At 41.5% G+C, this 13,280-nt stretch overlaps 1 protein-coding gene across 1 annotated transcript; it reads right to left on the bottom strand.

Annotated features, from left to right (window-relative positions):
- Window positions 1–448: 448 nt before the first annotated feature.
- Window positions 449–11,306, bottom strand: ankrd33bb (ankyrin repeat domain 33Bb). Its single transcript, XM_080485453.1, has 5 exons — window positions 9,853–11,306; window positions 7,750–7,879; window positions 4,381–4,521; window positions 4,030–4,193; window positions 449–2,583 (listed from the first exon to the last, which is right to left on the bottom strand). Exons 1-5 carry the CDS (start codon window positions 10,342–10,344, stop codon window positions 1,924–1,926), a joined length of 1,587 nt encoding a protein of 528 aa, XP_080341579.1. The 5' UTR covers window positions 10,345–11,306; the 3' UTR covers window positions 449–1,923.
- Between the last annotated feature and the right edge of the window lie 1,974 nt (window positions 11,307–13,280).

Here is a 13,280-nt window from a genome sequence, read left to right as displayed (position 1 = left end):
CTTAAATAACCGAGTTGCCCTTAAAGGCGTCGATCGCAAAAACATTTTTGATTAATTTTCCTTTAATCCCGAAGTGAAAGTTTTGAAATGTTGCACATATTGGAGCATCCGTGCTGAATTAAAATATTGTGCTCATATAGTTCATAACCAGTTTGGATGTATGTTCATGGAAATGTCATACATGACATGACATTGGATATTTCATACATTTGAAGCCAACTGAAGGTTTTCGTTATATTGGTCTGCTATATTTCACAAAGCTGCATTATTATCATCATGTTGTTGTTTGTACACTTATTGAATGGGCTTGTTAGAGGGACCTCTGGGTGCTGCCAACAGATTTGTATGAGCAGACAATGAAGGAATCAATCACCAACCAATGGGAAACTGCCAGATCATTGTAGACGGTTGACAATAATGGTGCAACGTAACCTTTTTTTTTTTTTTTGGTGTAAAATAAGAAGCAAAAGGGTTTTCACTGCCTTTCTTTCATTTTTGTAATACCTTATAATGCTATAATATATTAATATTCATCCCTCTCAGTTTTTCCGCAATCATGCAACTATAGTTCGCCTCACGGCGAGCGACAGCCGTCACGGAGCCGCAGATACGCACATTACCTGACAGTAGACTTTCTCAGGATCATTTTGGAAGTCAGCAAGTCACAGTGGAGCACTAAGCTGTTTATTTTTGGCTCTGCCTTTCAAATTCCCCACAAAGCCCCGACAAAGCTTGTGTGAGCTGGCTCCTCAAGCTCATCTGTCGAAAAAAAACCGCTCATAAGCTCTTCTTTTCCATGAAAATACCTGTTGTACCGTGTATCGCAGTAAAAATGGCTTTTTGGCTTCCCCCTGCGTGCTCAGTGGTCCCTTCCTGTCCCAATCTGCTGCTGAAGCAGCGAACCACCGATTTCCGTTTGGCTGCTGGAGCGCCGGTGGAAATCCCTCTGACTGGCTGTCACCTTGCTGCCTCTTCAGGCCCCGTTTTTTGCCTTCTTGACATTCCTGCTCAGCAAATGTCCCTGTCAGATACCAGAACGTCGCAGCTTTTGCGAACCGTAATTTCACTCCTCCACAGTTCAGCAGGGTATCTCCTCGTGTTGCTCCTTTAGCCGTCCTTCAGTGTCCTTCCTGCAGTAATCTCCACCTCTCACCTCGCCGGTGCTTTCACCTGATTTACTTTGTCACCTACTTTTCAGGATACTTGAGACTTTTCATAGCTGCATTTTATTTTTTTTATTTTTTTCAGCATATAATCTCTGCTGTCTTTGTGCATATGCACGATTCAGACAGAATAGACCATAAATTGCCCCATAGCGTTAATTGTTGGCAAAAACCTGACGAGGTACTTTGAAATGTTTGGTGAACCGGACGGTTTTGGGCCAGCCTGAGAATGTTTTCACAGATTCTTTGTCACAGATTCGTCTGTTCTATTGCCACACGTTATATCATACTAAAGTTGCCAACATAGAAAAATGAATTTCGGTCACAACACTGTGAGGACTTTCAAGTAGTATGCTGTATTTCAAGAATATTTTATTTGTATCATTTCTATCCCCTCATCCCAACCGGAACAACATAAAGTCTCCACCTCTGAGTCTGGTTTGGTAGGTTTCTTCCAGTTAAGAGGGAGTTTTCCCTTCCCACCGTCGCTTATTCTTGCTCATGAGGAATTGGTTGGTTTAAAAGTGCTGGCAGATGACCGTTTGGCGCTATAGAAATACAGTTCAGAATCAGAAAATACATCTCACAAAGGAAGTGTGTGAATTCAAATAGAAACAAGGCAACAATTCCAACTTGCAATTGCAGCAAGTGGACGTGAAAATGTAGTGATTGTCTATTAACGACATTGTGGGAGCCGTCCGGTGAATATTGGAAAAAGACCCGCTCGAGCTGTCAATCCGCAATAAGTCCTACTTTGTCTTCACCTCCTCTTTAACAGAGGGAGCAGTCTTTTCCTCTCCTCCTCCTCACGCTTCCTCTCTATTTTCTTCATCTTATATTCCCACTTGGGGATCTGGAGCCCGTTGCAGTTTCTGCTCCGTTTGAGGTTTTCCGGGATGAAGTTCGGAGCAGGAGCCTTGCAGAGCCTCACTTTTGGCACCACGAGCCCCGGCCGCACGCTGCTTCGCCTCAGCAGATTGAGTGGCACGAGGCTGGCTCGTCTTATGGCCACCGTGGACGCGGCAGCCATGTCAGTGAGCAGCTGAGGCTGCAGACTGGCCCTCCGATCCCTCGTCTTGGGGATGAGGAGAACCCGCGAGTTCTGGAAAAGTCTCTTGTAGTTGTTCAGTCTGTCTGGGCCCAGGAGCTTCAGCTCGGCCACCCGCTGCCTTCGCAAGATCTCCTGGACTGCGTGGCGACGCTTTCCGATGCACGGCGGGCTGCCGGGGCAGACCGTGCGGCAAGCCGTGGCGATGACGGGACTGGAGATGCTGGTGGTGACCCGAACCATATGGTCAAGCACGCCATCATCCAAAGGGTTGACTTTGTTTTTGAGGTAGAACGAATAGGGGCAGCAGGACAGGAGGTTGATCAAACGCCTCCAGCAGCTTTTTGGTTCTTGGGCCTGGGCCACCAGCTCCTAGAGGAGATGGATGAATGAATGAATGAATGAATGAATGAATGAATGAATGAATGAATGAATTATTTCCGTTACATTCCAAAAAATTAACTGTTGTGCATTCAGTTTATAGTGCTTAAAAGTTCACACATGCATTGTTTTTTTTCAATAGATTATACATTTTAGAGATCATATGTTGTTAAAAAGGTTTTCTTAACTCTTCGGCCTCGCTCACACGACAGCTCTTCAAGTGAAACTGGAAAACTTTTGTCGTGTTTTGAGTGTCCGTTTACATCACAACGGAGCTCGGAGTCACCGAAAACGCAGCTTTCTTAAAAATGGCAACCGAGGGGGACTTTGGAAAAACTCAACCTTTGTGAAACGCTGCTACTGCGCATGTGCACCTTGGTCCGTAGGGAATAGTTCTTCTGGACATGCGCGAGTAGATGGCCAAAAAAAAACCATTGTCGTGCAAACGGGGCCCGGGCACAACACCGGGCTACCACATCTAGAACTTTCTCCCTTAATAGTAGCAGTACGCAGCTTTTGTAGACCTTTTATGTTAATTCAGTTGAAATAGCTATCCATTAATTTTTTTATTTTCAATTTGTAATGCCCAAAGCTCACGTTGCTATGTCGTTGCTAAGTCGTCAGCTTAGCAACTGAGCAGCAAATTTGAAATAGTTAGTAAACACCCATAAAGTTCATATCAGTCTAATATTGTGTACTAAATGTAAGACTCTTTATGTAATTATTTGCATGTCCACACAGTCAATCATCAACGCTAATACAGTGAAATTTAGGGAAATAATGTACTTTTGTCATTAGTTCACGTAAAAAGCCTTAAAATATGTCTATTTGTCCAGAGATTATATAATTCTGCTGTGGTTGTGAATGAAGAATTGACATTACTTTGATAAACACAACTGTCAGAGATTCAATCTTTGCTTTGCTTGTAAACCTTTGCTTTCCCCGTAGCGCTTAATAACTAATCGCAAAAAATGTCCAACCAATACTATATACGTTTCATATTAGAACTTTTTAAACCCAGTCCAGAGTGACACTGAGATTCACATGAGGTTAATTATTGAGCTAATTTAGCTGCAGCTGTTGGAAACCGCCATGAATCTGCTGCTATAGACACTGTTTCTCCATTTTAATCGCCTTAAGTAATAAAATCACAACTAAAAACCCCTTCAAGGGTTGAGATGACGATTTGAGAGACATTCTAAGTTTAAAATGTCAATGTTCATAGACTTCTTGTGTTCAGCAGCTGAATTTTGTGTTTAAGTCCACTAAAGTTTTTAGTTTTTTTTATCTTTTGTGTAGAAAAAAATAAATCAATCATTTTAAACATCCTGAAACATGCCTGGAGGTGAGTTTTATAATGAAATGTTTAAAATCTGTTAATATGCATGAGGTGTAGCGGTCAGTAGAGGGGATTGAAGTCTGGATGAATGTATTGACCTCCAGCATGGGCCACTCCAGGGAGAAGGAGTCACAGAACTGTTCTGCACAGGGCCTGGACATCAGCTTATGCATGAGGCTGGCCGTCTCGTATCGACCAGTGAAGAGAGCCCACTCCCTGGGTGTCATCCTGCGGCCGTAGTCCCGGGCCTGGATGTCACTTCCTGGAAAACATACGGTGGTGATGTTCGGATTGAGTTAGATTTGATTCCACTTTTGAGAAGTTTTCCATGGAAATGTAGTTTTTTTGGAATAAAATAATTTTTAATATATGGAATACAGTATCCAAAATTAGATCATCTGCTGTTTCTATTTTGCTTTTTGGACTAAAACAAAATCAGATGTTCATACCTGCCAGCATGAGCGCTCTGACACACTCAGCCCGGCCCTGCATGGCCGCCTTCATCAAAGCTGTGAAGCCGTGACAGTTTCTCCTCTCAATGTCCAAACCGGGGAAGTAGTTGAGCAGATAGTTGGAGATCATTAGATGACCTGCAGATCAGAGAGAACGTGAGGCATGTGTTGTGAAGGCTACACTTGTTACAATTAGTAGGTGGTAAACCTCGCCATCTTCTCATATGCATACCAAATATATTTGTAGACATTTAGCAATGAACAAATCTTCACGTTTCTTTTTTTCTACCTCACTGGTAATGAAATAAATATCTATGAAACTGCACAAATTTATCATAACTGAATTGCAATACATTTTGTTTCCAAGGACTGCACTGAGAAACATCTATGAAGTCAACAATAAAAATTCAAGTCACTATCTTTACACAAACCAAATCTAGTTTGGAAGTCAAAAATATTTGTTCAAATTACAAGACACCGGGATTTTTTTTCTTCTGAAACTTGAATAATTAAAGTAATGTGAGTCAACAGAAAACGATCTTGTTAACTTTATACCCGTCAGCCATCAGCGTTCCCTCGCACGACATGCGGATAGAATGAAGATATACAAACACAAAATGAAGTTCACTTTACTTGGATTTTACTTTTCATGTAAAATTTAGAAAAAGAAAAAAAAAAGTAGTTTAAACAAAGAACAATCTTGCTTGATCAACATCAGTTCTGCAAAAAGTTGCCTTATTTTTTTTAAAGTATATCTAGTAGAATATTTTTCATCAGTGTATGCACTCATGCTCTTCTCGTTCCACATCAATGTCATAGTTCATGTTTGGTTTCTTGTGACATTTTGAACCTTTACACGTACCCAGGTATTTAAACAAAATTGGTGATATTTTTCTGCGTTTGGGCCCTTCATTTACACATAAATGCAGCTCCGAGTCACCACAAATGATGACTTCTGAAAACTCCGGCCACAGTGGAGATTTAGAAAAACTCTGTGTCTCCGTTTGCATCTAAAGGGAGGCCGGCGGGGATTCATGTCACAATTTACGACGAAAGCGTCATCTCCGTCATGGTTTTAATTTTCATTACACTGCCCCCTACAGGTTTAGCATGCTCATAGTAGCTCTGAACCAGGTGTATATGCGAGTCCGTGTAAATTAACTTTTATTTTGTAAACGATCAGGTGTAAATTAACTTTTTTTTTGTAAATGATCAGGTGTAAATGAACTTTTATTTTGTAAACGATCAGGTGTAAATGAACTTTTTTTTTGTAAACGATCAGGTGTAAATTAACTTTTTTTTTTAATACATAGAGAGGGGAAATACCCGTTTTTGTACAAATCCAAGTATTTGTGGCCTCGGGCTCCTTGACTTCCCCTCCTCATGTCTGATTGCAGCTCCCTGCCCTGATGCATTTCACCTGTGTCTGAATGTGTGATTGTCTTCACCTGGTGGCAGTGATAAATATTGGGCATCTTGTTTGTGTTCTGGTTGTTGGCTTGTCTGTGTTTCTGTGGGATTGGTTCTCTTGTGTCTCAATCAGTTGTCAAAGGTGAAGGGGCCCGGGGTGCAGTTATTCTGTCCCCAGACAAAGGCGAGGGTTGGTTTATCTTGGCTCCTTCAGAGCCACTGAAGTCCTGCTTCAAGTGTTTTAAGCAAAAACACAGCGTGCACTGATGACATTTACCTATTACGTATGATGTATTTCCCTGCTACACCACTGTCCTGGAGCGCATTTGGGATGCAGGACTGTTCATACAACAAAGTCTATGTGGTCAGACGTGTCCCAGACCACCTGGGGAAGGGGTTTCAGTGAAAGCACTTTAGTGCTTGTTCACACTTGTCTTTAGGGCTCACCACATGCGATCTTATCACCCAAAATGTATATTAATGCCAGGTGTAAACGGGCTGTAACTTCTTTCCCATACTCTCAGCAATCATATTACCAATGACTGCTCAATTACAATTCTCCCAAATTAGTTTTAGCATAGTGGTCTGAAATATGACTAAACTCGAGCCAAATTCTGAGCCGTTAAACTGTTTTTACATTAAGAAAAAAGTGCTGTTTTCACTCATGCTTGTTAGATTTACTGATATTTTGTGATTCAATGTGCTCTGTCATTTATTGTAGATATTATTGGAGGGGGTTCATTAATATAGTGCAAACGGTTGCCTGCTCAGTTCCAGACTGTGACTTTTGGGTTTGGATAGAAACATAAGTGCTAAAAATGTGAAGATGCTGGTCGACAAACTTGAACTCAGACTTCATGAGCTGTGTTGAGACGCCCTTGACCTTGAGTAACCAGTATTTGGGGAAATCTTGTCTGGGCTGTGCTGCGGTGCTGCAGACTGACTTTTGGTCATCTGTTTCCCCCGAGGTGTTGCGGAGTATTTTCTCGTAAAAGGGGATCGATACTTCTTTTAATGAAGCAGAAAATGAAGAGCAGTCTGCAGCTATTCATCACAGACCTCAGTGAGCCATTCATCATCGTTAGTAGGCGAGAGGCCGAGGCGCCATGTCTGATACATGTGGCTGCATCACTATGAAATTACTTATGATGGTACTTTCTAATGTCGGCGAACAACAATGATTCTTGCAATTGGAGGCACCAGACCTCAAAGGTATGCCATGTGCTTTAATATGGAGCCATTATAAAAGTCTCTGGCTCACGTCAATGCAATGAAATTTCTTTCGCTATATATTATGTCATGAAGGCGGTGAGAATGCAAAGACAGATTCAATATTTGCATTGATAATGAATAAAAATTGACTAATGGGACTATTAATAAATAGAATTCTTTACAGCTTGATGAAAGCGACAATGGAGCAGAAGGGTCATTACAGGAGCCAAAACACAATTCTACATCTATACTGTGGCTCAAATAGTTGTGCTATTGCTTGTGCATGTTAAGTGTTTTTTATAATCTGAAAAAACAAAACACTTTTTGTCCACAGTCTGGGCTTAATCCTTCATCATAAGTCCTGGAAATATTTCTCTTAAACAGTTAAATTTGTTTAACAAATGGAAGCAAAATTACTCCAAGTAAAACGCATCTAATAAAATAATTAAAATAATCTAATAATAATTTAATGCACCAATGGATTTTTTAAAAGATATGCACCTACATGTATTAAACATTTAGATTAATCATATAATAGCGCCGTTAATAAATCTGTAAAGTACTATTGCAATGACACTGAAGACCATGAGAGATGCGGTCTCTAAAGGCATCAACTCTTCTATGCACATCGTAAAATACCCAAACACACCAAAGTCATAAGAAAGAGACTTTCCGTCATTGTTTGTTTATAAGGCTGAGCTGTAAGAAAGATTGATAGAAACAAACACTGTGACGTTTGTTTACCTGCTTGTGCTGCAGTGATGAGGGCCGTGTTGCCCTCGTTGTCTTGCCAGTTAACATCCAGATACGGGCACTGAGAGAGGGCGATGACCACGTCCACGTAACCGTAGTAACACGCCGCGATGAGCCCAGACTGAAACACAAAAACAAGCATGCATACATTTGTTTTTATAGTCTGTTCATGCAACTACAGGTACTGCTCTAAATTACAGTGAAGTTGCAGTTTTTTGCCTGTGTGTAACAAGCAGAGACATTTTGACTCAGGCTAAGCAGGCATTTCCAGCTGGTCACCCTGCCAGGCACTGGCTTTTATTTAAAATGTCAATTGCTGCGAAACCAAAGTTGGTGTTTAGCTTCGGGGTATGGGGAATACTTCACATTTTATAGATTTTCTACCAAAAACAAATAAGCAACAGGTTCACAAAGGGGTCTTCAGGGGACAGTACATCCACACCAGTTACAACTGCAGGCTGCCAGTTGTGTAGGGAAAGGAAATAAATGAAACTAAACGTTAACAGTAAGTCTTCTGCGATGTCCTCTGAAGAAGGCAGTACACACTGTGGACTTGTCATCAAAAGGTTCCCACCCGTCATGGTGATCACAACTTCTGAAATGCCATAGTTTTCCACATTGAGGAGTCAATGAAACAGCTAAATGAGTTCTTTTTGCAACAGCGAATTGATTCATAAGTCCAATGGATCCTTAAGGAACTGAACATGTTTAGTTTACAAAGTTTACAAACAGACAAAAAAATAGAATCTTTGATTTACTAAGGAATGTATGAGTTTTTCCCTAATAGTTTGCACCGTGTACACTAAGTGGGTTTTCTCTGGGCAATTGAAATTCCCCTCAAAGTCTAAAAATTTATTTTTGATGGTAAATTGCCTCTTTAACATGAGTTACTTGTGTTTGGTGTGAACCCTGACTTTCATCGGCGTAAAGTGGAATCAGCTTCAGCACCCCCAGTGACCCGCAACTGGACGAATTAATGTAGAAGATGATGCATATATATATATATATATATATATATATATATATATAAGCACGTTTCATCCAGACATAAATGACTTAGTATCAATAAAGTAATTAAGGTGACAGTGACTCCATATGCTATATCTGCACAATCCGACATGCACCACTGGTCTCTCTGGGCACTGTGCTCTGGGACAATCCTGCTCTGTCAGTTCCGGGTCTGTAAGCGTGTAGTATCTCTTACCCAGTGTTAAGGTCAATGTCTTAGTGAGTCCTTTAAAAGCTGAGCCCTGAGTGACAAGCTGTTTCCTGACGCTCCCCTGCTCAGTTTACACTCTCCATCTGTCCCTGGAGGCTTACCTGACTGTCCAGGACCCTCCTTCAAGGTCTGACCTTCAGTTACTGAACCAGGCACCAGGTCCGGTGTGACTGCAAGAGCTGGACTTTTAAAGGCATTTCATCAAAATCAAATGCTGGTTTAATTCCGCCTAAAGCTCCATTAATTCCGCATGAAAGCCTAATTATTTTGAATAAACCACTAGATATCTTCAAATGTAATTGAACTCTCTTGAAACGGATAATAAAACACACTAATGTTAATTAAATGTAAACTAATGCATTTTTATCTCTGGTTTAAACTTGTAAATGATAAAGATTGGCAGTAAATACAGTGGGTGCAATACATTTGATGGAGATACGTCCATATAACAGCTATCGAACGGATAAACTATATGACTAGAAAACAATTATGAGGTATAAAGCTAATTAAAGATTTATACGCACTGATGTGGAATGAGGGTGAATAGGTTAGTTACTAGAAATTGAATCCTAAAGACAGCATAAACCTGAGTGGGTCCAGTTGTGAAAACATCTGTATTTACTCCGGGTCAGCGTACAGTCTTTCACTGAGGCTTTGTGTTACATTCTAGAATGTGTTGTGGTGTGTCACCTTAAAGATTTTTCACTGTCACAAGACTGTAAACATCTTTTTTAGATTTGATTTTTGTACCAGATTCTTGTTTATATCAAATACGTCTGGTACTGATGTGCACTGGTGTTTGAGTGTGAAACCAGGAAGACGGTGTGGTTTCTTGGTTCTTATTGTAATGAAACCTCGTGACCTGAGACACCTACTGTTCTGTTCTTGTCCGTCTCCTTCACTTCCTCTTCGGTCACCCCTTGCCTGATCATGATTTTGACGATGATGACGTTGTTGTTGCAGCAGGCCTTGAAAAAGGAGATTGGCTCTGGGCTGTCGGGGCTCGGCGCGCGGTACAAGTCAGACGTGACCGAACTGTCCAGCGGATAGTAGGAATCGTCTGAGGCGATGCTCCGAGTGTCCGAGCGGTCTGGCAGGGACTCGAAGTCCAACTCCTCAAACTCCTGGTAGATGTCGTCCTCATCGTCCCAGTAGTTCCTTGTGTAGTCGACTTCACTCTCCTCGTTATTGTCATCTTCTGACACGTCACACTCCTCCTGGGCTCCATCAGCCTTAGTGATGGACATGACAGGTGTAGCCATAGCTGCTCCATTGTTTCTGAACGCCATCTCATGAAGTCCAACTCCTCCTGCAACTCCATTCTTTTGAACTTTTGAACCTTCAGGTTTCTGCTCCGTTAACACCATTTAAATCCTCCCTGGCCAGATCACGCTTTAAAAAAATGGTTGTGTGGTGCCAGGGCCACTCTAGGAGTACCTAGAGTTTATGTCCACCGGCCCTTTGCAGTACGGCGCCACATTGTGTTTTCCAGAACATCCAAGTCTCCCAGGCTCCCGAGTCCAACGAGTCTCAGATCTTTGGGAGATTTCCCGAGAACGAGGTCACAGGAAAGGCATCCAAACTTTAGTGTCAGACCTCTGTCACTGCTGAATAATCCTCACTGCCTGCCGTTGAGGGTTCCCCATAAATCCACCAGATGAACTTTTTCTCAATCCTTCTGAATTTGTGTGTCCAAAGTGACCTGAAAGAGGTACTGAGCGCAAAGCATGACTCTGCGGTTTCCAACAAGGTTTGACAAGTGAGACAATATCCATGAGCTTCCTTTCTCCACGTGGCTCTTCGCAACCGCGTCTCCGACTCTCCCATCTGTCACATTCTACGATCATGGCCCTCGAAACACGACAAGAAACCTGAAGTCCCGAACGTCCTGCTGAAAGGAGAAGCGCAGGCCGTTGTCTCGATTTGAAAACAGCACTGAGGAACTAATCCCATGTTTCCCTGTGGAGGGACACCAGGCTTACTTTGATGATGGCCTGCAACGGGATGAACGGCAGGCTGTTGAACTGCTGCATGATAATCCTTTTAGACTCTATCTCTCTCTCTCTCTCTCTCTCTCTCTCTCTCTCTCTCTCTCTCTCTCTCTCTCTCTCTCTCTCTCTCTCTCTCTCTCTCTCTCAAGTATAGACCATCGTGGTGCATTCCCCTCCTCACTAACCCAAGTGTTTGTTTCCTGTCGGAATGCAATAAACTAGAAAGCACAAAACAGATGTAACACTTTAAAATGTTATCTCCTACATACTTTCATTCACTCCTCTTGTTCTGATCAACATATCTGTATTGGTAAGGCAACTAGTGACGCTGGAGCTCCACCTCATCTTCTCCTGCACTTAACGTGGCCACTGTAAATTGGATTTGTTAGCCATGTGACTTAATTTGAATACAAGGTTGCGGTGGAAGAGCTGGGATCACCCTAAACCCAGTGAAGTTCAGAGATGTGACCCTTGTAAGCCACACATTCTGTCGAGTGCACTCCTTTAACGTCACCTTTATCAACTTTAACTGTAATCCCATCAAAACCCCTCTGGAATAATGGTTGACTCTGAATCAGTTGAGGTAATGGCTTTGTGGCTTCAATTCAAGAGCCTCACTGAAAGCGCATTTAGCAAAAGTTAAAAAAACAATCATTTGCTACTTACCAGAAAAAGAAAGTGTAAATAATTGGCATTTATAAAGCAACCTGAAGCTTCACAACTGAATTTTAAATCTTGACATTTTAAGGCATCTCATTTGATACTGTTCTGCGATTAGAAACAAAGATGCTGGCATGTCGTGGTCTGTAAGTAAGCGTAGTTCACATGGTCACGATCTGTGTATTCATGTCAGACAGTCTGGGATTAATTCCCCGAGCATTTGCCGACACCTTGGGCAGGTAAGGTTTGCCAACAGTGAGGACACAGTTCACACTAAGTCACGATGTGTTCAGGCGGCACAGAAACAGACTGCAGCTGTTAAACCCAGCCATTCCTGAAAAGAAAACATTAATCCCGTGTGAACAAACGCTCTTAACTAATACTTTTGAGGAGGTGAAATAATTATCCTCTCCCTGTGTGAGACTACCCTTCTGCCAGGTAGAAATCTGAAGCCAGTGAAAATATAGATGTGACACTTCTTTCATGCCTGAAGTCAGGTTTTACAACCAAGGAGAAAAAGAAACTTTTTTTTTTTGACACACAACTAATCTCTCCAGAGCTCCTTAAGGAGGAGGAAAAAATAAACCCACAGGCGCTTATACTCCGTGATTGGATAAGTTGGTCTCATTGTGTCTGTTGAAAATGGTGCAAAGGTTGGAAAAAAAATCTGATTTATGTTGACGGGAGAAATCTTTTTGCTTCAGCTGCATATGCTCCTAATCTGTACTTGGACCAACTACTTAGTCTGTGCATTAGCAGAAAGGTAATTGGATTCAGCAGAAATAACCCTACATCCTGTTTCCTTAAGCTGCACTTTCCAACAGCACCAGACATGATCCCAAATTAGAGCTGGCCCCGTTAATGATGACTTGACACTGATTCATGTGTTTGATGTGGGGCTTAAATAGTGATGAATGATGTGAAGCTGTTTGTAGTCTATTGCCACTGCTTTTTTTCATTGCATACAGATTCCAGTCTTTGCTTTTGTCCTCGTGTTGCAGTATTTTCTTCTACAGCCCCTGCAGAATGTTCCTCGGGTCACTCTGCCTTCGAGACAAATTCATCTTCTTTTTGCTTGTTTTCCTATTTGTTTTTATTTTGTCAAAAAACTCACTCATTTTGTGTTGTACCATCTGTGCTTCTTCTGTTGGCAAGTTGTTTGCCTGAGGAATATTAACTGCATAAATCTAAGATATGGATGAATTCAGTTTTACTCTGTGTTCAACATGTTCCTAAAATAGTTACTTCTGTATTTATTATTGGAGTTGCAGTTAATGTTTCACGTCATCGTTTATTCTCATTCGCCACCTGAATGATTGAGACCGGACTGTCCATTCATTTATCCCATCAATCTTCTATTACGCTTTGTCCAACTGAAGGTTCGGTACCATGAAAAAGTAAAGTTTTTTGAAAAGAAAAACATTTTTCTCATGGAAATATGATTGACATCAATATTTGTGTTTTTAATCACGATAATACAAACTAAAAAAGGTTTCTCACCATGTGGTTTTTTCGTTCTTTTAGGTCCTCCAGTTTCAGGTGCAAAGTCACACGAGCAACATCAAAAACATTTCTTCACGTGTGCCGTGTTACAGAAGAAGCCGTACTTATGTTGAATCTATTTATTGTTGTTTAATATGACTGAACAAAAC

The sequence above is a fragment of the Lipophrys pholis genome (genome assembly GCF_963383615.2).
Source record: "Lipophrys pholis genome assembly, chromosome: 1".
Classification (NCBI taxonomy): Eukaryota; Metazoa; Chordata; class Actinopteri; order Blenniiformes; family Blenniidae; genus Lipophrys; species Lipophrys pholis.
Note: the sequence above shows the minus strand (reverse complement) of the source record. Positions and strands in the feature narration are given on the sequence as shown.

Excerpts from the sequence above, each read along its gene's own strand:
- ankrd33bb (XM_080485453.1), bottom strand. The coding sequence starts at position 10,344 with ATGGTGTTAACGGAGCAGAAACCTGAAGGTTCAAAAGTTCAAAAGAAT. Across the intron at positions 4,522-7,749 it reads CATCACTGCAGCACAAGCAG|GTCATCTAATGATCTCCAAC; the intron begins GTAAACAAACGT and ends TCTGATCTGCAG. Across the intron at positions 4,194-4,380 it reads CAGAGCGCTCATGCTGGCAG|GAAGTGACATCCAGGCCCGG; the intron begins GTATGAACATCT and ends TATGTTTTCCAG.